We start from the raw sequence: 24,894 nt of genomic DNA on the forward strand, positions 1-24,894 counted from the left end.
GACAATGACACTTTGTCAGTTTCAATTGTGTGGTGTGTGTGTGTGTGTGTGTGTGTGTGTGTGTGTGTGTGTGTGTGTGTGTGTGTGAGAGAGATAACTATAGTACTTAGATGCATCACACGGCACCTCGTTCCGTTGGATTCCAATGTTCAATAGCTTCCAATCTTCATTTAATTCCAATAATTTGCTGAAATGACAAACAACATATTTGCCACTGCCCCCTCAGTCATCTCAGTTCCCTCAGAAAGACAGATACAAGACCTTACATATAGTATATCATTTTTATTTCGTGTTCTCAACATGGTCACAGTTTTTAAGTGTTACATCAACAGGGTCTCGTCATCTACTTTAGAAACAAACTATGAAAATGAATGTCCTCCTCCCCTCTGTTGTTGTCGCAAATATAAAATGAGTTGTGGGCTAAAGTATAGGTTTTTCGGAGGACAATAATGGGGAGAAGCCATGGTTATGTAACAGTCGAATTTTCTTAAGACACTGCAGTTCCTATGACAAATTGGTACACCTGGTAGCAGAAGACATTACGCTGATAGAAGTCCTCAAAAGAGGGGGGTGGGGGGAAAGAAATGCACATTCGATGTAATGAGAATACTAATATGATACACACTATATACACATTTTGAACCACATTCCCACCCCTTCAGTGCCCCTCCAGAATCCTTGGTATCCTTTCCTTGAGATGTTCGTCAACTTGACTTATATACATGAGGACAGTCTTCATTACGCATATACATAAGGGCATCGATGGTCTTAATATACAATGGGTAAATAAAGGAGATACATGCCCAAAGCAACATACTGCCTAATGTGGAGAAACAAGCATATGACACTAAAAAAAAACTGACAGACAAACACAAAATGCAAACAAACTGATAACAGGTTGAAGAGGGGAAAAAAATCCCAGAAGTTACATTTAACTTACAGTTAACCCAGAGAAGATAGGCAGCAACTGCATGCACAGCTTTGAGAATTGTGGTTTAAAACTGATCTATACAAAGCCAAGAGACCACAGCATGTGTGCTTTATAACACAAACATGGTTTCTTAACAATCATATGTTAATGTTAGAACGCTGTTGAAAATCAAATAAACAAAAATTTAGGATATTTGAATTGTTGCAAAATGTTTTGAAAATGTATTTCATACAACATATGAAATATATCTTCAATATATAAACAACATATATAACATATATTAAACATATTTCAGACATAATTTATGAATTCCTTTCATACGTACTTCCTTTTTGATAACAATAGATAATAATTCGTTTCTTCATTCAATATAGATTACAAATTGATTGTGTAAACATAAATGATTGGAGATTCTAGATTCGACTGACTATGCCTTTAGATCTACCTGATGCACTGTATAATGACTTTAATTAATTCTGGTTAAGTAGCTAAGATTTGGATTTGAAAGGTTAGCCATCAACTTTGATTGCTGCATCTTTGTATATGTCTTGCAAACTGTGCTATTGTCAGGGCTGAATCAGGCCTGAACTCCTCTTTCGTTGACCGATATGAAAGTCATTGCCATGTAACTGATCTGGCTGGCATACACACACACCGATGAACAGAACCTCATTCAGTGAGTGCTGCAGCGGGATCAAAATCATCCCAAATCCGTCCTCATCTGCAACAAACAACTCAATCAAAGACTTCAGATCGGTGGACAGTCTACTAGTCTTTTTAATATTATCACTCAATTTCAACAATAGTCCACTGTAACACTGATATATTTGTGGGAGTATACAATATTTAGATAAGAGTATTACAATATAATGTTACATGCAAGAGTACTTTCTTTGACATTCCTCGTAATTTCTGTGAAGAGCCGGTTTTGCAAAACGAAAGCAACCCTTGCAGGTCACTAAAACAAACATGTTATGGGGTAAGGAACAGCAACATAAAACAGAGACCAGAGTAAAACTGATACATGTATATTGCACAACCAATCAGTAAAAAAGAGCAACAAAGAAAAGGAGGAAAAAAAGGGAAAAGTTGTATCAAAGAAAATCTCAGGAAAACACTAAAAGTGGCCCCGGTTAAACGACCAGGGGACTACATTTAGTCGCAGATCACTACTCATAAGGTGAAAATTCATAAGGTGAAACAAGTGCTGTTTTGCCTGATAAGCTCATCAGTTATTAAACCGTATCCCTCCATCTCTACCAAGATAGCTGATACTCTGGCCCAGTTCAGGCGTAGATATGCTCCAGAGAACCAGGGTCAGATACAGTCCACTGTAAGTTGTGAGCCGGGACATAAGTCCTATATCGGCCTTAATGAGAGGACCTGCGAAAGAAGGCCCACATCAACTTCACTGATGTTTTAAATATATTCAAAAGGTGAAATGGAGTCTGTACACTATTAGAAAATACCATTACATTTACACCCTATTGGGTCTCGTGTACTGTACACCATGTCGCTGTTCTCTCTACTTTAAAGTGAAAGGCATTCAGAGGGCTTCTCTATGGACAGAATCAAAATGATCCTTGGATGCACTAAAAAAACTTCAGTTGGGACACAGTGAAATCAGGGAATTGCGAGGAGCAAACTCAGCCAGCTGAGAAAGTCAACTTCAGGCTAGAAATTTTGAAATGTAAAGGAAAGTCACGTTCTTTACTTTGGTGGAGGGTCGTGGTAGTTGAGGTGGGGGAGGGGGCACAGTCTGTGTGTCTCATCCTTCTCCGCAGACACAAAACAAGGAAAAAGAAAGAAAAGAAAAAAATGGACAAAACATGGCCCACCCTACCCTTCTCTGCTCTGCTCTTCAGCAAAATAAACCCTAATGCTATCTCCAAAATAGCCTCCATAATCACACCATCTTACAACCATATACATCATCTCTTTAATGTACAGTATTTCATTGTTTTTTCTTTATATATTTGTTTCTAAAAAAATAGGTTAAAAAAATAAAACCATGGTGCACAGACAGCTGAAACTGCTGGGTCACTGCCCAAGAGTCTCCAACTAATGGAGACTCCGCCAAATGCCCCCCTCCCCCACAACCCCCACTGTATTCCTCCTTGCTCCCCAAAAACCTCAGCCACCAATATTCCTGTTTGTGAGCTTCTCTTCCTGACAGAGCAACTTACACTGAAATGGGCGGTATTGGTGGAGGGGTGTGGTCAGCAGACTAGCATTCTAGAATATTCCAAGAGTCGAGAGTGATTCTAAGGCAACCAGAGATTGTCCAGGTCATTGAACTGCCTACCCAAGAATATCACTTCCACTGGTTTTGAACTTATCTATGTGTGTCTCTTCCTCTCTATAGGTTTAATACTGACAGCTCATCTCCAACTGGTTTCCTCCATATGATTTTGCTCTATAACAATAATAACTGTTGATAATATTATTATCATTATTTTACAAAATACTATATGCATGATATACACAAAGCAAATCTCTCTTTTTTTTTTTTTTACTAAATCAGTTACTGCTTGAATAGTTGGCACATTTAATACTGCTAACAGGTATTACAGAGAAGTCTGGTCTACAGCTACATTAAATACTGGAACACCTACATTTTGTAACCGATTTCCGTTCAGCATCTTTTCTCATGTCATGTCCTTCACAACCGAGCCAGTTTTAAAAATCACCCTTATGAGACATTACCAGATTCTGCAAAAAACTAGTACTCAGGATATTTCATAATGCTTTTAAGAAGCCCATATAAGTAATTATTACAAGAGAAACAGTTGCCATGGTCTTTGTGCATGCTCCTGCTTCGTTTTGCTTTTTTAGGTTGTCTTTGTTGTTGTTGTTGTTGTTGTTGTTCATCAAGGAGAGAAGATATGTCTATTTTCACTAGTGAAACAGCTTCTAGAAGGACGAGCGTAGAGAGAGCTGGAGAGAACAGTCACGTTAGCTGAGCTTGAGTTAGCTTAGCCAGTCACGTTAGCCTAGCTCGGTAGGCTAGAGAGTCTGAGGACTGTGACGGCACGAGGCCAATAGGGCTCAAACTGCGTTCTGAAAATGTCCTGACGCAGGTAGCCGGGACTCGCTGAGGAGGGGCCACACCTCATGAAATAAAATCCAGTCTGGTCAAGAGGTCATTTGTGTCCCCACAGGAAAAATAAGATCACTTCCCTGCTGACCATCTATTTTCTTTTTACTCTTGTCAGCAGCCAGCAAAATCACTCTCTCTCACCTATACACACACACGTGAGCACCAGCGAGTGTGTGCTCACCTTTGCTGCTGCCAGTTGTCCGCTGCCAGTAACTGTCCCAGAAGAAGTTGTATGTGTGTGTTTTAAAGTGTATGTGTGTGTGTGTGTGTGTTGGGTGTGGAGCAGGCTTCTTCTTTTTATACCACAGTGCTGATTCCACTGTGCTTGGGCTTGGTGGCGGCCGGTGGGGGGGCGGAGGGGGGCGGCTGACTGTGGTGGTGAGGTGCATGCTGGGAGTGCGAGGCATGGGGCGGGAGTGGCGCGTGGCCGTGGGGCGGGTGCGGGGGGTGGGCGTGGGTGGAGGAGGAGGAGGAGCCTGGCGGCGGGTGGTACTGGTGGGGCGTGTGCTGCAGGTTAGTCGGCGGATGGTAGTGGTGGTGGTGGTGGTACGGCGGCGGGTTCTGCTGAAGTGTGCAGAACTGGCCATGGTGCGTGTGCATTTGCGCCTGCGTCTCCGTGACGACCGGCCCATCCCGCGCCGTGTGGTGCAGGTTGGTGGGGTGGGGTGTGTGCGAGATGAGGGTGGGGTGCCCAGGGGGGGGCGGGGCCTGGGGGGGCAGCGGGGACTTGCCCCTCTTGGTGCCGAACAGGGAGCCCAGCAGGGAGGAGGAGTTGGGGAGGGAGGCGTGCCCGCTACTGCGGGACGGGCAGTCGCGGCTGGACGTGGGTCTCCGGCGAATGTGAGGGCTGCTAATGATGGAACCCTGCGGGAGAGAGCACACTCCATGTCACGTCATGTCACACAGCATCACACACTCACAAAACTTTCAACCCCGCCATGAAAGGCAAAACCAAATATGTCAGTGATGTGATGTGTTCAGTTGAGCTCACATAAGTTTCTGCTTGTTTAACTTGTTCATTTGTAAACACTGTGCTAATGAATCCTCTCGACCTTGAGTTGACTTCTGATGTTATTCATTCTAGAAGGCTTTTTGCAGCACTGATGTCATTCTACATTCCTGGACTTCTGGTCTGTGTGTGTGTGTGTGTGTGTGTGTGTGTGTGTGTGTGTGTGTGTGTCTGTCTGTCTGTCTGTGTGTTTTCTCTGCAGACTTATGGCAATGAAGTGATTTAAGAGGTTTTTGTTTTCTTCTCAGCGTTAATTAGCAGTGACCATAAACTTAAACTGAATACACCTGAATCTACATAATCCCTCTAGTTTCAATAAACCTTCAAACATGATCACAGCAGACAGACATCCTGTTGCACACCGATAAATAATACAAAATGAATTCTATACATATAATGTCCACTGATAACCTACAAGTAAAAATCATTATGTGGTAACATCACTGGCATATTCCTTATTTAAATGGTAAAAATGTACAGTTGTTTTTGTCATTGACCATCACACTGAATATGTTGTGAATGTGTGAACACAGCAAACTGAGAAAGACACAAACAGGCATCACAGAAGCAAGTAGTAGTGCAGTAGTCAGTGTTCTCCTTTCTTGTTTTTGTTTGTTTTTCAAATGAACGAGGCAGACTCTGGAAAGCCATGCAAAACATGCAGAAGCTGAGAACAGGCAAGAGTTCCTCCACGGTTAGTCGGTGTGTGAACTGAAGGCTGCAGACTCCTTTTTTTCAGGTCATTAATGAGACTCAGAGCCAGGGCTTCTCCTTCACCTAATTACTGTGTTTGAGCCCAGTGCAAGGGGCAGTGGGATGAGATGAGGGCTTTAGTCTTAACGCTACGGGCTACAAACTGAAGCTGCCACTCCACTGCTTGGGTCCCCTCTCTGACCTCCATTTTGTGGTTTAGCTGTGATGAATTATATCTGGAGATGGTCCTGATTTGAGTTTTTTTTTTTTTTTTACGGCTGAAGCTGCTCTGCTCCGACCTCAAAGGTGTGGCAAACAGGTGGGGTGAGGTGGGGAGGGCTGCAGAGAGAGGGGGACATAGGGGGAGCACAAGACCAAGGTTGGACAGAATCTTGACGAATGCTCACTTTGACCCCCCCCTACACACACATTCACACATATCCACACACGCACAGTTATGACTTCATAACAGGCATTGCACTTGCACAGTCACAGACACAAGTGAAACTGAAAGAAGACGATAAATAGTGAACAAAAACTTAAGGTGAAAACAACTAAAAGGTAAACCACACCAAGAACGAGAGTGGGGGTTGAAATATCCATGAGCCAGCCCACTCGATGCATAGGGTGTGAGTTTTAGGTTATTGGTTTAAAACATGCTGGCTAAAGTGAACAAGAAATGGGAAGTGCGGTTAACATCACTCATACCAGAGTGGCACCCTCCCCTCCCCTCCCAACACGAGCCGTGTGTGTCATTTCAAACCAGGCAGCCAAGGCATGCACAAGACTCCACACCAGGATTGAAAACCACACTCACTGGGACCAGACAGACGGTTACCAGTACAGAGCAAAAGAAACAGAAAGACAACATGGCAACAAAAATAAAAAATAAAAAAAATATGGTCAATAATCGTCATGACCATCAGTGGAAACGGTCAGGACATGTCTGGCCTTCTACTGTACTTACTTCCATAGTGCTGTCTAGCGATCCTGCACTGCTTCTGCGGCCGCGCTTGCCTGCCCAGGACATGCAACACCACAGGTTAGAGACTTTACAACACACCAGCTGTCTCTAAACATAGAGGGGATGGGAGGGGAGGGGGGGCTGCCATGACTCCCAGCAGAGAAGAGGGAGGTTGGGGAGAGGAGAGGACAGAAGACAGGATCTAGCAAGGAGGTGAATCGGGAGGAAGAGGAGGAAGAGCAGGCAGCTAGAAGAGGACGTCATCAATGGCACTGCTATTTCTATGGCAGCGGACTAGAGAGCCTAGTTCCCGAAGGGTAGAGAGGAAAAACTAGCTTCACTACAACAAGAACTTCTCTGGCACAGCTGGCAGGATGCCTTTGGAGAGACATCTGAACTTTAGAGTAAAAGACAGGAGGATTTGGACAAACAATAAGACCCAGAGTCAAGTCCAAGACACATCTTCGTATATATGGAGGAAGTACTGAATACTTTTTTTCACATCAGTGGGTGAATAAAATATTAATTGTATTATTTTACTACGTAAATCATGGTATAGCTTTGATGCAAAGATATGCCTGAACTGTACTGTTGATTTGCCCATAAAAATGGGATGTAAGTAAAATAGTGAGGGAGATCTGCAGGAGAGTGTTGGTGGTGTGGTTCATATCTATTTAAGTGATCATATCTATTTTTAATATCTTCGGCGTCCCAAGTGCCCTTGAGCAGTGGACAGTTGTGGCCAAAAGAATAAGGAAACAGTTTGATCCCCTGGACCGTCAGAAAGAATGAGAGAGAGAGAGAACAAACATTGTTTTCCCTCAACATCCACAGCTGATGCACCTAACCCCCAACTGCTAGGTCTCACTACTCACTGAAAGTGTATGTATGACAAATAAAGAGAACGTAAACGTAACCTCTCTTGTGAACACTGTCGGAGTAATCTCAAAAGCAATCTGAGCTCCAAATTCAACCCAAGGAAGGTAATAGCTTTCCCAACAGTAGATGTGTGAGCAGGACTCGGCTGTGCAAGACAAAGCATTTGAAAGCAGCGTTTGGAAAAGTCTTTAAATCTAGTCCTAATCTGCAAATAGAGCACACGTCGGGGAGTGATCTCTGATTACAATTATCATAATTAAATCATAAATCACACATAATGTGGTAATTAAATTGGTAGACTTTCTTATATTCTTCCCCATTAGTTCAATTAGCATTTTCAGCCGAGATAAAATCTCATGCGTCATGTTATCTAAACAAGTGAAACAGAAATGATCACAGGGTTCATAAAAATGTAAACGCAGTGAGCCGAGGCGCCAAGTGTCTCATTCATATGAAATTAAACTTAGGAAGAGGAGCAGTCTGATAACAGAATTGCATTCATCATCATCAAAAAAAAAAGATGAAGAAAAGATCAACCACTTTCCCTGCCTCTGAACTCAAAGATACAAAAAATATATATATAAAAAAACAAGGCAAATCAAGAGGATATTTACTTCTGAGTATACTTGCCCTCTTCATATATATTCATCAAAGCTGTAGACACAGAAGTGACTGCCTCAGAAGTATGCATTACCTACTCCACACATTTGGGCAAGATTTCAGAATACAGTGGACTATGCACTTAATTCCAATTAGTTTCAGACTCTAAAAACAATAACAGTTTATGTCTTGAAGGTCAGCATCGTGCCAGCGATATTCCTACAGAAGGATGGGAATAGTAGCAAAGTAGCGGACAGAGGCTACATTAGCGCCCTAGATTAATTTACAGTGGTCGTGCGCCACAGAGGGACCCAGCTAAGCGACTGGAGATTAACTTCCAGTGGTCGTGCGACTGGAGGCTTTCAAGTGGGGCTCCTACAGAGGAGGTGGGATCTAACCTAACACGAGGTGTAAGTCTACGCCTCCTTCTCAACACTGATGACCTTGAGTCTCACCTGCGTCGGAGAGGTCACGCAGTGAGCTACTGAGCGCGCTCCGTTTAAGCCCCTCCCCCATGGCGTAGCTGTCGTCGAGGCTGGCGCGACTCAGGTTGCCGTTCCCCGCGTCCTTCTTCAGGCCGGTGCTCTGCGACATACTGGGCCGAACCACACCCTTCTGCTTCTCCAGCTCGGCTGTGGACAGACAGAACACACACACACACACATCAGTCACACACCATCAACAGCAGACACCAATACATAAGCAACACAGCGTTTGTTCATTGCAGATGATGGGAAAAAAACAGATAAAGAAACATTTGTCACAATTTCTCAATAAGCACACACCCCAACACACACTTCTCGGTCTCCAGCAGGACTGTAGAAAGTTAACACAGCCACACACATTCTCTCTCTCTCTCACACACACACACACACACACACACAGTGTAAACAAAGTGAGATGGGAAATGTTATTTTTACGCTCTAAGCCCTCCAGAGCATGCTCATAAAAGAACAAAAAAAAAACCCATGGGCTCACATTCAATGCGGTATTTCTCCATTTCCTGCACCTCGGCGATGGACTCCCTCAGGTCATCGGTGAACTTCTTTCGGTCCTGTGGGTTGGGCGCGTTGAAGTTTATGAGGACTTTGATGTCGGCACCTGGGACAGCTGAGGTGAGCCGGATGCCATTGGGGTAATCTGTAAAACGGGGAGGAAGGGGAGAGCTCAGCAGGGGCAGATTCACAGCATCCATTTACATGTGGAGAGAGAGATAGAGATAGAGAGAGAGAGAGAGAGAGAGGCACTCAGAGAGAGAGAGGGCCAGAGGGTAGAGTTTTTTCCCATTAAACACTAAGCTAAGAGTAGGAAGGATATGAACAGTCAGACGTGCTGTGATTCCATGGAGGGAATAGGTGCTTCAGGGTGCATTCATGTTTATTTAGTATTTGCTGGTCTTTAGGAAGACGTTAAGTCTCATATGTAGAAGTATCTAATACATTTTTACATTTTCACACCTGAACATCCTGAAGAAAAGGATAATGTAGTCTGAACAGTTTTAGTACCTACAAAACGTGTTTGGGCTTGCCTTTTTTATGGGCCAAGGCGGTATGACCATCGCAACTTCATGGTATTTTTGGTGATTTATCTGTCAAATCTATAAAGCGGAGGTACTTACACTGATTCTCAAAGCACAGCACCTGCATCCCATACAGAGAGAAGGACTGCCTGAAGCTGTACGTCACCGAGTTCTTCTTCTTCTGGAAAATCTTGGTGACCTAGATGAGAAAGGCAAGGTAACCATTTTAGGACCACCATCTGGTACTGTTTACTGTGGGGAAACTGCATGGTTAGCCACCCCTAAAATAGTCACGAGATGAGTGCTAGACACATGGGCATGGTGTGATTCTTGAGTGTGGTTGTGTGTGTGTGTGTGTGTGTGTGTGTGTGTGTGTGTAGCTGTGTGTCTTGAAATATACAGTACATTTGAATGTTTTGTGAGTTGATGTATTTGCATGCACGCATTTTGCATTTTTGTACTTATGGTCTTATGTGTATGCTTCTGTGAAGCTCTGGTATGTGTGTGTGTGTGTGTGTGTGTGTGTGTGTGTGTGTGTGTGTGTGTGTGTGTGTGTGTGTGTGTGTGTGTGTGTGTGTGTGTATTAGTGCTCGTACCACCAGCAGATCATTAAAAAGGAAAATCTCTCTCTGGTGGAGGCCCAGCTTCTGTGGTTTGTTGGGGTCGGGCACCTCAAACAGTCGACAGTAACACACCAGTCTGCGGTGAGGCTGGGACAACACCTGCAGCCAGACACAGAGGAAGACACACTCACATCCACGCCCCAGCTCAAAGAGGAGATCCCTCTCTACACACTCACATCCACGCTCCAGCTCAAAGAGGAGATTCCTCTCTACACACTCACATCCACGCCCCAGCTCAAAGAGGAGATCCCTCTCTACACACTCACATCCACGCTCCAGCTCAAAGAGGAGATCCCTCTCTACACACTCACATCCACGCTCCAGCTCAAAGATGAGGTCCCTCTCAACCACGCTAACTCTGTTGGGTCTTAACATGAATTAACACTCAGCTGGCTAACAGAAACAGAAAACATTAATTAAAGGAGGTGGTGAGATACTTACACATCCAAGGCCATGGTGCAGAGAGCCAATCTGAGAAAAGGAGAGAAGGAGAAAGACAGATGAGAGGTGACAGTGTGTGTTTGGTGTGTGTCTGAAAGAGATTATGTGCATGTGTGTGTGTGTGTGTGTGTGTGTGTGTGTGAAGTGTGTGTCTGAAAGAGATTGTGTGTGCATGTGTGTGTATGTGTGTTTTTGTGTAAAGTGTTTGTCTAAAAAAATAGTTTTTTTAAGCATGTTGGTGTTATTTGTGTAAGCACCTTACTCCAGAATGTATATAGTAATATATACATATATATTTCATGTATTACATTTACATACATATGTATACAATCTGTGTTTATATCAGTTTGTGATTTTTAAACATACTGTTTATTTCTTATGGATGCCTATGTCTGTGGTTACAGTGTCTGTGTTTTGCTGTCTCGAATTGTCTTATGTGTGTTTGTAGGTGTTTACTTGTTAAGATGTGCGTATATTTACAAGTATAGGTGTGTGTGTGTGTGTGTGTGTGTGTGTGTGTTATCTTTTTTCTGTGTGCCATACTGAGTGGGTTGTGAGGGAGGTTAATGAGGACAGAAGCTGCTGAGTGGCGGTCTGTACGTGTGTATGTGTGGTGGGTAGGTCTGGGAGAGGGGGCTATGATGGGGCCTCAGCACAGCCAGAGAAACCCAATTACTGCAGTCAACACAGCCCCCACTGCAGGCCAGGCACCAGGGATGTATACAACCAGCATCCAGCGGCACAGCTACTGCACTGCGTCATTAAGGCTCCATAGAAAGCCATCATGGCTCAGATAGACCACCATTATGGCTCTGTAGAAATCAGTCGCCAGCATCACAACAGCATTAGCACAACCTCAAAAAGGCAAATGACATCTCAACCTCTCAACCTCTCTCTCTCTCTCTCTCTCTCTCTCTCTCTCTCTCTCTCTCTCTCTCTCTCTCTCTCTCTCTCTCTCTCTCTCTCTCTCTCTCTCTCTCTCTCTCTCTCTCTCTCTCTCTCTCTCTCTCTCTCTCTCTCTCTGAAAGCACCATCAGAGTTCCACATCATAAAGCCTGGTATAACCTCAGTAGAGAATCTCTAATATGTATCCAGCTGTTAGAAATCACTACGAGAGCCCCTTTCACACAGTTACCAGGCTCATGCTTTTCCATCCAGTGCCTACACTGCCCGCCCGCAGGCCCGTCTCTTCTCATCATCCCTCCATGCTGGAGGTTGGGGGTGGTGGTGGTGTTTTTTCTCTTCCTCTATCACTATCTATCACTACATTTCCTTTAGTTTTTCATTCCATCATTTGGGTGTCACCTGAAGAGCACTTGGTGCGAGGGAGGCCTGGAGGAAGATGTGCCCTCACATTGGACAAATGAATGGGAGAGGGAAGTGTCATCACCCGCAGGTGTCATGACCCTCTGACTCATTAGTCAGCCACCATGGATGTGTGTGTGTGTGTGTGTGTGTGTGTGTGTGTGTGTGTGTGTGTATGTGTGTGTAACTGCGTCTCACCGGTTTTTTGCCCACGATGAGCTTCTCAACCTTCTGCACCTGGGATACGTGGTCCTCATTGGTCTTGAGCTCTCGCTTCCGGATTCGCTCGTAGATGCCGATCAGCATCTCACGGGGGATGTCCTCACCATCGTCCACACCTTTCAACACACATACATGGTCACACACGCAAGCACACGCACACGCACATGCACACGCACACGCACACGCACACGCACACGCACACACACACACACACAGACAAATCAGAGAAATAATTTTTCCATTCATGCCTTCAATGGTCAATTCTGATTTCTAATTAACCCTGCTCCAATAGACGGGGAAATGAATAATTTCATGGTGCAATCTCCACAAACACAGAGCCTTGCTGCTGTGTGTGTGTGTGTGTGTGGGTGTGTGTGTGTGTGTGTGTGTGTGTGTGTATAAGTGTGTGTGTGTGTGTGTATAAGCTCTGCTTCAGTTGTCATGCCGGTCCATGACTTGCAAAACCGCTCCTATCTCTGTGAGAGGGGCCATTTATCAACCCAGCACACGGGCATGAAATGCAATTAGACTTTCTTTAACCACTGGCCTCTTGTGCTGTGACATATATCTGTGCATCAGTCTCAGAGGAAGGGGGCACATTTTTTCCCCCAGTAATTTGAATATTACAGGGAAGCAGTTTTCTTTGTATTCGCTTGAAAATAAGAGTGAGAAAAAAAAATTGCACCTGTACTTGTGCTGATACCACGGAACACATAGTTGACGGTCAGTGGCATAATGTGTTTCTGGAGAACATTTTTATTAGGTGAGTACCTTTTGGTTGAAATACTGCCGGTTTTAGAATCAGGTTTTTTTTTTGCACCGTAGACACAGAAGGGGCTTGAAGAGATTAGTTTTCCTGGAGGTGATATCAGTCTTGCCCTCGCAACAGAAAACTGAGCAGAGGCAGTAAGGGGGTGTGCTAACTTCACAAACTCAGCACTTTCCCCCCCCCAAAACATGGACACCAGCACTATGACTAGGAGAGGTTTTTCTTTTTTCTTCTTTTCATGTGGGGTGAAGGAAAGCAATTTACATTTAGCATTCTAACATTTAGCAGATTTCTGATTCATTCAAACTAACTCCTACTTCTAATGAGGTACTTCATTAGTTTTGTGTGCTTCCTAGGGACTGATTCTATGATCCTGAAGGTGCTAACTGGATGAAATTTGACTCTGCCTCCTGACTACTAAGTAGCCAAGTGCAGATCAAAGGAATTATCACTCCCTCTCTCCTTCTCTCCCTCTCTCCTTCTCCTTCTCCTTCTCTCTCCCTCTCTCCTTCTCCCTCTCTGCCGCCTGATATCAGTGAGGATGAGGAAACCTCATCAGTATAAAATATGTTATGCTGATGCATTAATCTTCCATCTGAACCAGTACAGCATGATTAGGAAAGCTGTGGCAGGATCAACTGTCTATCTGATCAACTCTGAAGATGGCTGCTGCTTATAGAAGCATGTGGGTGTAAGGGTGTGTGTGGTAGGGGGAGACAGAAGCATGTGGGTGTTTGAGTGTGTGTGTTTGGAGGAGACCTGAGAGACTCATGAGTGCCAGAGCTAAACATGGACCCTGGGATATGTCAGCCAGTAGAGATACACTGATATTTACACTGATATTTCAGGGGGCAATTTCTGGCTAGGCTTCGAACGATAGCAGATATGATACCAAATTCAGCCATTACTGCGGTAAGGTCAGAGTTCACACGGGTGCTTCTCACCTCTGAGGTTCTTGACAAAGTCCTCCAGCTTCATCTTCCTCTCGGGTTTGACGTTGGGGCTGTACATGTCCGTGTTGAGGAGGATGATGGCGAAGGCCAGGATGAAGATGGTGTCAGGGTTTCGGAACTGACGCACCACGCCAGGGTTGCAGATGCAGTAACGCTGACTGTAAGTGTGAAAAGGAGGAAAGAGGGAGAGGAGAGGGGAGAAAAGTTATAAAAATTATAGAATGAGACAAACAAACAAGAGTATGAGGAGAGTCATCACTCCAAAAGACACGGGAATCAATAGTGCCTCTTGTTTTGTGAGTAATTGTGTCCAGGCGCTGTCCGACAGAACCTCCCTATAATTACTGAGGCACTCTCAAACCTGGCCGGCGGACATTTTGTGAAATGATTCAAAGCGATACGAGTGCTTTGTTTTTGGAAAATGTGGCCAGTCTTCAGCAGTTTAAACAGCAGGACCGCAATAAATCTTGCATGTGGACTAGCTCAAGGGAAAACAAAGACTATTATCATCTGTTGTTGTTGTTATTGTCTCTGCCCTCCCCTGATGTATTGGAGGATGAAATGCCCACTCAGCCCACTGTCTGCTTTGCGTGTGCTGCTCAAAGCACATTCTCTCAGGCCAAAGTAAATGCTTAGTTGTTTTCATATGACTGCAATTCAATGAGGGGAAATGCAAACTGCGAAACACACAAACTAAAGGCCTCTTTTCCACAGGATTCAGTCAATGCAGATCAAGATTGATACTATGTGTGTATCAGGGTTTCCTGTCACTGGTTTCTGCCTGATAACATTTATTTAAAACCGCTAAATTTAAAAACTGGTCAGAATGTTCTGTCATAATATTCATACAAACGTCACTATACCGTAGGCTATCCCTAAACAGAATATTTGTGTTTTGGCAGCGCAACAGCTAACAGTCCTTTTTTTCCCCCCAAAAGGGCGCGACTTCACCTGAAGTGACGACTGAATCAGCTGCCGCACTTCTCACTGATGCCAAGCGAGCACAAAGAAATGTAGTGGCAGTGACGATGGCGCTCCACGGCTATGGTGGGGTTTCAATTTGGCAACAACTTGCAAAGTGCTAATTTCTGAATTCAGCAAGCCGTATCCTGCCTGGGCTACACTGGCCATAACTGCCTGTGTTCTATCCTTGTCAAGCGTGCTGGCATTGAAGGGCTCCTCTCTGCAGAATCTAATTAAGACGGCACTGCGACGTCTCTGGAGGAGAGGGTGAGCGGCTTATATGCGCATTGCAAGCTGCAAAGACACGTCGGACACGTTTGATTTGAAGTCGGCAGCAGAGGACTTTGCCGCAGTGAAATTAAGGAGAATATAAATTGTTACCTGGTAGCCTATTAGGCTACGTTTGATGACACCGGACCAGCAAGAAAAAAAAATCTTAGTAGAAATCCTAGTGTGTATATGTGTTTGCATGCCTCTGTGTGTGTGTGTGTGTGTGTGTGTGTGAGAGAGAGAGAGAGCGAGAGAGAGAGAGAGAGCAAGTATAGCACACCTGTAAGCTTCTATGAGCCTCTCCACTTTCTGGGCCTCCCCCTGTACTCTGATATGGGCCTGGAACTTCCGTAAGGCTTCATCCAGCTCCATACTTGAGAAGTCCATCTCATCAACCACACAACTGTGAAAAACACACACAAACACAGAAGGACAGACAGACAGACAGATTGTTCAGAAAAAGTCAAGTTCAGTCAATACCCAACCGCTTCCTTTTGAGCTCTGAATAACCAACCCATTCAATGACATGTTTCCAGATAAGTACATACATTACTAGATGCCCACGCCACACTCCTCACTAACACACCGCTCTCTCTCTCCCGCACTAACAGAGGCTGGTTTCCTAAATCTATAAAGGTGATCGATCACGATAAGAGACACAGTGACTGCTGCAGTTAAGCAGCTAGATATCTTCTGGTGCTAAATCACACAGGGGGTACTTATAAAGAGAGAGAAAGAGGGAGAGGGGGATGGTGGCTTAAAGTAGTCCTTCAGGGAAGAGATAAAAACATATCAGATGCTATCAGTGCTCGAGAACAGATGAGTTTGTCTGTATCTCTCTGCTTCCGTCTCTTTCTTTCTCTCCCTCTCCTTTCCCCCCCTTTCTTTTGAACGTAAAGATTTATAGATCGGCCGAAGAAGTGTCTTCCTTAAAAGCCGGCGTCAATCTTGACAGCGACATGGCCTCGCCTAGCCTTAGCCTTGGGGAGGCACCGTGACGGCTCCTGCCAGACGGTGTTTCACTCATCCAGCTCGCGCACCGGTTTCGATGACTCACTGCCGAAAATGAGCTCACGGTCAGACCAGCACCCGCCGGCATGGGAGAAAGAGGTGTCTGTCCATGCCGCTGAGACAGATTTTGTCTGAACACCCACGATCCTAACCCACACTTCTCTCTCTCTCTTCCTTCTCTCTCTCTCATCTACAGTTTTGAGAAGTTAAAGTTGGCAGTGCGTATTCTCTTTATACATGCATTAACCGAGTTGTGGGATGAGAGGCATTTAGTGAAACGTCTCCCAGAGCAAAAAGAAAAATTGAGCTTCAAGAGATGACTTTTTCTGTTTCGGGAGATGAGCACTGCAGAAATGTCTGGGCCGTCTGTTTCCCTCTTCGTCTCCTTTTCCACTTCCTAGTCTGAGAAGTCCCCAATCAAATGGGATCGGCGGTGTGTGAAAGTAAAAAACGGATAGGCTGACAGCATGTGACAGTACGCTAACTTGCTTTACTTCAGCTTTTAGTGTTCGATGCAGAGGGAGAGGAAAGGGAAATATGAACCAAGAGTTAGCACTTGGTGTCACTTCATACTAAGTGGCCCTAGATGTAATGGTGTTAGCTATATAAATATATTGCATTAATTTAAAATATTAATATAATAAAGTAATACATGTGTGTTTACATGTAAAATACACTGTACTAACACCCTTAGGTTTTTAATACATTGCACAGTGTGGGCTTACACAAGTGGTGCAAAGTCAATAATGCTAATCCTAGATCTAACTAACATGCTGTAATAACATGAACTTACATAGAAAATGCAATGTAGTAGGCCCAAAGAACATAGAACCAGTCTATAAGGTCTTAATTAAAATTATTTAATGAATTAAATTATATGAAGTATACATAGTGTGGGAAATATATGTATATATATATAAGTATGCTAATGAAAGTAACCATCCATATTTCAAGAAAGTGTTTGAGTGTGAAAGCCACTCTCCTACTGCTTACTGCAGGGTCAAATAATTGAGCCATGTAAAAAAAAAACATCACTTAGTAATGATTTTAGCCTAGTGTTATTATTATTTTTATTTAAACATTATATGGCATGGTATTAAGATTAGCCAGCCATAAAGATACGGACACAGGAAGTCTGCTCTGGTGAATGTTTTTTCAAGAGACTTCCAGATAATGACTTCCACTGTTATTAGAGGAGAGAGTGGTATAGAGAGGCTCAGTGCATGGGCCCCTTCATCTGTACATCCCCCCATAAGACTGGGGCATTAAGAGGGTCCTTGGGGCTCCAGTCTCATTATGTCAGCATAAATCAGAGGGGCGTTTTTTTTTTTAGATGGCAGACGGTATCAAATCTGTTCCTGCAGAGAGAGGGCATTAGCGCAGACAGACAGGGGCCCCAAAGAGACTGAGATACTGACTGAGACAGAGACAGAGATGGAGATGGAGGATTTTCCCTGGTGGAGGCTGAACTCATTGCTTTGGTCTTTGGAGACGGAATACAGCAGGGCTGTAATTACAGATCAGTCATTCCAAAAAGGTGGATTGAAGTTTTAGTTCTAAATGAATATTTAATGTCATCGAATTTGGAAGGCTTTTAAAATGAAGCGGTCATCTATGTACTATGGAGCAGTAAAAATGAACCGAAAAGTAGATCTGACTGACAGTTATCTGACAAATGTGATACCAATTTGATACTTCATGACTACAATCAAGAAGCACTTTCTTTAGAGAACTCAGTTGGATATACCGTTTTAAGAACTTTAAAGATTCCTAACACTTTTTCAGTTTGTTGAGCTACAAATGTATTTTAGAACACAGACTGTGACCACTCACTCTAGGACGTCTCTGTTGAACTGCTTCTGCCTGTTGCCGAGGAACTCGCCAATCATCTGGCGGCTCAACCCCTTCCTCTGGAGCAGGAAGTGAGCGACGCCCACCGGTGTGTCAGGAACAAACCCCCTCTCTATGAGGTACTGAGTGCCCTTCTCTGGTTTCCTGTGGGGGTTAGGAGAGAGAAAGGGGGACAAGGGTAGACAGAGAAAGACAGAGATTAATAATTGTAATACACTGGGGGTATCTCTGAAGACTTCTTAGGGAGTGGGGTTTATTTTGGGAGGGGGTGGGGGGACCGCTTCTGAGCTTCTCTTCATCTTGCATGATTAAACGGAACTTAATGGTCCGTGGAGGAATAAAAGCAAATCCACAATCATCCAAGATTACAGCCAGCCCTCCTCTTTCAACACACACACACACACACACACACACACACACACACACACACACACACACACACACACAGACACAGACACACACACACACACACACACACACACACACACACACACACACACACACACACAGCCCTCCTCTTACAAAAAAGTGAGCCCCACATCCACAGAATCAAACACTTGCAGAACATTTACACACACAGTCCCTCTTCCCTGGTCTTACAGGCGCACACACGTGTGCTCACACACAAACACACGCGCACGCACACGCACACGCACAAACACACACACACACACACACAAACACACAAACACAAACACACACACACACACACACAAACTGCATTCTCTCTGGCATGATCAGACACAGAAATTTGGAATTTTTCAATGCTCTGTTTTTGAAGGGGCTTCTAAAAGGCTCCAGATGAATTGTGTATATATTTTCAACACTTGATCTCTCACTGTAACTCAAACACTTCTGATTGCACTTCATCAAAGCAACTGCTTGAAAATGACCCTAATGAAAAACACTCAGGGCCTGATTTACTAACAGGATTGCGCCCATTTCAGGCGTAAAATAGTGGGTGTAAACATAAAACGGTATTTACAAAGGAGGCGCATTTGAGTAGAGGCGCATATTAACGCTTTGTGGGTGTGTGCCACAACGAGATGGGAGGGTATAATGAACGTGGGCATGTAGCGCAAATATATGGGAGGAGAGAAGTTAAGTGCGCCTAAGGATGTATTGCGTGGTATTTACTAAAACTGCCTGGGGAGCGCGCATCTCTAATTTGCGGGATAATTCTCCGCCTCATAAAAGCACGTCTTAACCAGGAAGCGCATTTTCATTGAGTCTGAAAACATTGATATGGCAGCAGTTATAAGAGCAAGGCGAAGATACAGACAGAGACAGCGCACAGAAAAAAAAAATCAACTCGTATAACACTTTTTCAGTTAAGCAAACCACAAATCATTAGACGGTACAGGTTAACCAGCCACGCAATACTTCAATTACTGAACCAGATCAGAGCCGACATCGAACCCTCCAACCGGCAATCACATTCCATTCCATCAGTTGTTAAACTCCGGACAACATTGCAAATATTGGCATCCAGATCATTTCAAACAGTTATAGCATCAGCAGTTGGTATATCTCAGCCACCACTCAGCCAAATATTCACCCAGGTACTCGACGCATTGCTACGGCGCACTGGTCAATACATTTCCCCACTGCCATAGCTGAAATAGAGACATTAAACAGGACTTTTTTTGAAATTGCAAACTTTCCGAACGTCATTGGAGCCATTGATTGCACCCACATCCAAACAGTCCCACCTTCAATCCACGAACACATTTACCGAAACAGAAAGCACACATATTCAATGAATGTCCAGGTCATATGTGATGCCAACATGAACATTACTAACGTGGTAGCCAAATACCCTGGATCTGTCCATGACAGTTTTATCTTCCGGAGAGTGCCATCTATCCAAGATTGAGCAACGGGAATTTTGGAGAGGCCTGGCTACTTGGTAAATGTATTTGTTTCAGTGGGGATATATTGTAGTGAACCCATGACCCTTGTAGAAATTATTAATCTCGCCATGTACACATCTATTTTTTTTATAATAGACAGTTTATGCATTAATGCTACCAAAAGCATATTCTTTATAATCGTGTTCTTTTAAACATCTCTATGTAGGTGATGGCGGGCAGAACAACAATATAACCACGCGCACATTGAATCAGGTTCAGTGATTGAGCGAATGTGAACCAATATATCTATCTCCTCTTCGCTAAACCTTCGTTTTCTCTTCCTCGAATCTCCACGGTGGCAGTAACATGCAGGCGATTTCTCCCGTCTTTTAACGGTGCGCTAAATAACACTAAAGAATCTGGTTTGATAAATACCACGGAAAATGCGGAAGAACACCGTGCTTTAATGTGCGCCTTGGCAAAGGCGCAGATAAAGCTGCGCTCGCAATGTTAGTAAATCAGGCCCTCAGTGCGCGCGAAGCTACTCTACACTGACGAACACACAGCAATGATTAGTCTGAGAGTCTCTGCTGGTCAGACTATGGTGCGCTGGACTAACGTACTTGTTAAAGAGGTTGAGGCCGATGCGGTAGTGGCGCTTGCGGATGATGTCATTGCTGAAGGCTGGCGAGTCCCAGCTGTTGCGTGTCTCCTTGTGGTACGTCTGTTTGCTGAGCGTCTGCTCGCGCAGGCTGTCCCGGGACGACGACTCCGAGCTGCAGTTGATGGTGTCGTTGGAGTTGGACGTGCTGTTGATGCTGTCGTTGTCGCCGTCCGAGAAGTCCGACTCGGACTTGCTCTGCCGGTTGGCCGTGCCGTTGATGGCCAGGTGGCTCTCTAGCTGGCGTGGGCGATGCCGTGCCACTGGTGGCAGGGGCACGCCACTGCCGATGACATCATCGTCACGCGCTGGGCCCCTAGGGGGCAGCTCGCGGTGGGACGGGTGCGAGCCGTGCTTGGGGCTGCTTTGCTGGCTAGGCCCGCCGCGCTCGTACGCGCTCTGGCGTTTGAGTGAGCTCCGGTCGGAGCGGTCGCTGAGATCTACGGAGCTGTCGCTGGGCGGCTCGATGGTGAGAAGCGGCAGGTGGTCGATGCGCAGCCGCTGCTCCTGGCACTCCAGCGAGGGCGTGCTGCGACAGCTGGTGTCCGTCTCCCCGCCGCCGCCACCACCCTTGTCGTCCTTGTGCACCAGCGACCAGTACTCCTGCGACGAGGAGTTGTAGGAGCGCCGTCGCAAGTCCGACTCGGTGCTGGACTGCCGGTCGGCCGCATGTGCGGCATGCGAGAGGGGCAGCGGAGGCGACAGCTCCTCCTCGTCGATGTAGAGCGTCACGTCGCTGTAGGACGCCGTCATCTCGTCCAGCTTGTGGTCCGAGCCTGTGCTGCAGGTTAGCGGCTTGGTCTGATATGCGACTACGTCCGAGTGACTACGCTCCAGGTCCGGAAGACCTCTGCTTGTCTCGGGTTGCGGGTCGTCGCCGTGGAGACTGCGACAGTTCAGCGCGTCGTCAATAGACTCGGCCAGCGACTTAACTTGCCGCGAGAATGCGTCCTCCAGCTCGGTGATCGCGTCGTTGAAGTCGGGCAGTGTGGTGGACGGGGACTTCATGTTGGCAGGCACCATGTCGCGGCACTCGGACTGCACCAGAGCGCCCAGCTTGCCGCTCCCGCTCCCGTCGTCCGTCAGCGACACCTGCTTGCCCTCGAAGTAGGAACTGTGCACTTTCTCGGGCCCCTCGAAGGAAAACTGCATCCTCATGTTGGACAGGACGATGCGTCGGGACATGCGGTTATCCGACATCGAGCTCCGCAGACGCTCAAAGTTCTTGTTCATCTGATACTGGCGGAAGGCTGTCTGGATGGTGCGTGCTGCATGGCGGGTTATGAAACGCCCCCCATACTTACGCTCTAGCATCTCCACCTGCAGAGAGAGAGAGAGAAAGAGAGAGAAGGGGGAGAGCAAAGGAGGGAGAGAAAGAGAAAGAGAAAGCAGGAAAATAGCAAGAAAAACGTTAGAGATGTGAGACTTTTCCAGGCGTAATGATCCTAAATTTAGCCGCTTGTTCGTGGAGATATCATTCTAACCAATGAAAATAATGAACTCTGTGTGTGTGAACGTCTATGATATATTTGTGGGTGTGGGTCTTTGTGTGTTTGTCTGACAGTCTGTCTATGTGTGTGTTGTTTACATTTCTACTTCAGTGGAATTATCAAAACAAATCTTTTGCTCCAGTTGCCAATCAGTGTTGGATCTCTCTCTCCATTCCACCCCCACTCCCTGTTCCTCTCTCTCTCCCCCTCTTTTTCTCTGTCTTTCTCTCTCTCTCGTTCTCTCTCCTCTGTCTCTCCCTCTACTCCTGCCAGCTTAAAACTCTCCCTGCGCTGAACAAGACGGCAGGCAGCACTAATCACATTTTCCCGCCTGGCAGGGGTTGCTCTGCCCGGTGGTCTTGAGGAAAATAAACATCCCCTGCAGGTACGGAGGGCTGGCACCCACCCACGGCCCCTCACAGCTGGAAGGAGCTCACGAGGAGGAGCCCAATTAGGAAGCCCAGGCTCTGGACCCCCCTTAGCCCTACGGCCCCTGGCTCTGCTGAGTTACAGGAGCACCAACGTCCATGACCACATAGAGAGAGGGCGATCTGATCTAGGATCAGCTCTGTCTTCATGGTGATTACAGTTGAGCTTAAGGTTAGAGGCAGGAAAAGCCTGTTCTAAATGCAGCCCTCAGGCCGACCGGAGGTTGTCTGACACAGGCCCAGGCCTAGGTGTCTGTCTGCTGTAGAAGACTGTAGAGTGAGTGTAGCCTTCTCTCCCTCAGAGTTTAAAAACAGCTAGTGAGGTAGGAGAGAGATTTATTGATTAATCATAATTTAACGTTTTAAGCTTATTGGATTGCTGGCATTTCAAGGTATCATTTGAGAAATGCTTTCACCTAAACTGACTTGCATCACATTCAACACATACAACCTCACACTAATAGTGATGTCACTGTTACAGAAATGACAGCAGAATATCTGTCTTGGCATAAATATAGAGACTGCTTCATTTAACTCTATTTGCCTGGAATGGAGGCTGACCTTCAAAATAAACATTTGAAAGGGGAGAGAGGGAAGGAGTGAATGTTTGTTTTGTACATAGTGCTTCAAGAGATCTTTAAATGTCTTGACTGATTGACAGGGCAGAGGCACAGAGCAGAGGCACAGAGCAGACACCCACAAGCTTAGAGTGACTGTGTGTTGGAGCTAGAGGACAGAGACCAGAGACCCCTCCCACCGCAGCATTACCTGTTTGTCCTGGAGGTCGGCGGAGAGCTCATAGCTCTCGGAGAGCGAGCGCGAGCGTTTGATGGCCTCCTCCTCTGCCTGTTTGCGCAGGATGGACTGCGAGTGCTGGAGCTTGGGTCTCCGCGGGCGCTGCCCGGGCACTACGTGGGCGTAGATGGGCGCCTCAAAGCGGTCCACAGGGCTGCTGACTAGCGCGCCGTGCGTCAGAGGCCCGCGGGCGTAGCTGGCACCGCTGGTATCCAGAGACGGGCCCAATTCACCTCCCTGGGCATCCGCTTCCACACTGCCAGAGGACAGAGAGAGAGAGAGAGAGAGGGTTAATGGACGGCCCAACTTCATTAAGACACTACAAACTGCACAGAGGCTAGACAGAGAAATACTGGAGAGAGAGAGAGAGAGAGAGAGAGAGAGAGCAAGGGTCACATACACAGTGAAGAGCTGAGTGAGAGAGATAGAGAGAGACCAATGATAACATACACAGTGAGAGAGCAAGACAGAGATAGAACAAATGTTTACACTAAAATGTTTGCAACAGCCCTCACAGAAAACGCAATCCTTCACTGGCTAAAACCACACAAAAACTCCAAACACCCTCATCTCCACTAACTTCAGAATGAATGAGTAATGTACATGACAGAAAAGTATTGGTCATGCCAAACATATAGATGCATCAAAATAGAAAAGCACACACTACTCCATGTACACTACAACACAAGTGTGTAGTATGTAGAGACAGCAAACCTCCTTTGAAACCAAACAAGCAAGGTCGTCCAAGAATAGCCAGACTGACAACAAGCTGTGAAATAACACCAAACTCCCTCACCTACCGCACACATTGGCGAGAGAAGGCAATACACAGCACTGCGGTGGAGTGGCTTACGACTCACGGTTGAAAGAAATGATTGTGGCAGAACGGGACAGGGACAGAGATGAGAGATGACCACCTGAATACTGAATCCTTCAGCGGTGAAAGAGACGAAGCGAGAATGGAATTCGGCACAAACAAGCCGACCTAGGCTATTTTAGAGTGCCGTTGGCATTCTATAGGGCTGTACAGATCAGCACCCCACGCTTGCTTCAAAGTCCAGCTTCCTGTCTGGCTCCTTTCATATCAGTGCTAACAGTTCCAGGGAAATGCTCTTGAACTTTGCCTACCTTTTCAGAGGTATAAAGGCAAGCGGCCACATTTATAGCCACACACACACACAACCACATTTGTACGCAGACTGACAAGCACAATAAACAGGCTCAGACAGCCAGAACAGACAGAATGGCAGATGAATCGAGAGCCTGTATATTCACAGTACAAAAACAGCATGAAATGACAAACACACCTTGAACAGAACAGACACATATATGTAGAAGATTATATATTCGATCTCCCTATATATTCGATCTCCCAAACAACTCACACAAACAAATAAGCTAATCCATCTCAGTTACGTCACTGCACAACCAGTGTATTCCCATTTCCATTTCAAATAATTAGCATTACTGGGATGGTTGTTTTTCAATCAGACTTTTCCTCATTCACGACCAATGGTTATCACAGCCACGGCAGGAAAACAAACAAACAAAACAAACAAACAAA

At 45.6% G+C, this 24,894-nt stretch overlaps 1 protein-coding gene across 3 annotated transcripts in view; it reads right to left on the reverse strand.

Moving 5' to 3' along the window:
• Positions 1-297: 297 nt before the first annotated feature.
• Positions 298-24,894, reverse strand: part of iqsec1b (IQ motif and Sec7 domain ArfGEF 1b) — a 65,907-nt gene continuing 41,310 nt past the window's right edge. For 2 of the 3 annotated variants that reach the window (XM_080846559.1, XM_080846558.1), the window contains exons 2-14: positions 23,304-23,586; positions 20,580-21,937; positions 18,086-18,247; positions 15,522-15,644; positions 14,000-14,166; positions 12,263-12,402; positions 10,760-10,789; positions 10,292-10,417; positions 9,795-9,894; positions 9,155-9,316; positions 8,632-8,808; positions 6,701-6,750; positions 298-4,895 (exon numbers count right to left, since the gene is read on the reverse strand). In XM_080846559.1, coding sequence (XP_080702685.1) covers positions 4,329-4,895; positions 6,701-6,750; positions 8,632-8,808; positions 9,155-9,316; positions 9,795-9,894; positions 10,292-10,417; positions 10,760-10,789; positions 12,263-12,402; positions 14,000-14,166; positions 15,522-15,644; positions 18,086-18,247; positions 20,580-21,931 — 3,156 coding nt within the window. In that variant the 5' untranslated portion in view covers positions 21,932-21,937; positions 23,304-23,586 and the 3' untranslated portion in view covers positions 298-4,328. The remainder of the gene's footprint in view (positions 4,896-6,700; positions 6,751-8,631; positions 8,809-9,154; positions 9,317-9,794; positions 9,895-10,291; positions 10,418-10,759; positions 10,790-12,262; positions 12,403-13,999; positions 14,167-15,521; positions 15,645-18,085; positions 18,248-20,579; positions 21,938-23,303; positions 23,587-24,894) is intronic. The other variant, XM_080846560.1, reaches the window with a different exon arrangement.

Source organism: Sprattus sprattus (genome assembly GCF_963457725.1).
Source record: "Sprattus sprattus genome assembly, chromosome: 10".
In the NCBI taxonomy this organism is placed as follows: Eukaryota; Metazoa; Chordata; class Actinopteri; order Clupeiformes; family Clupeidae; genus Sprattus; species Sprattus sprattus.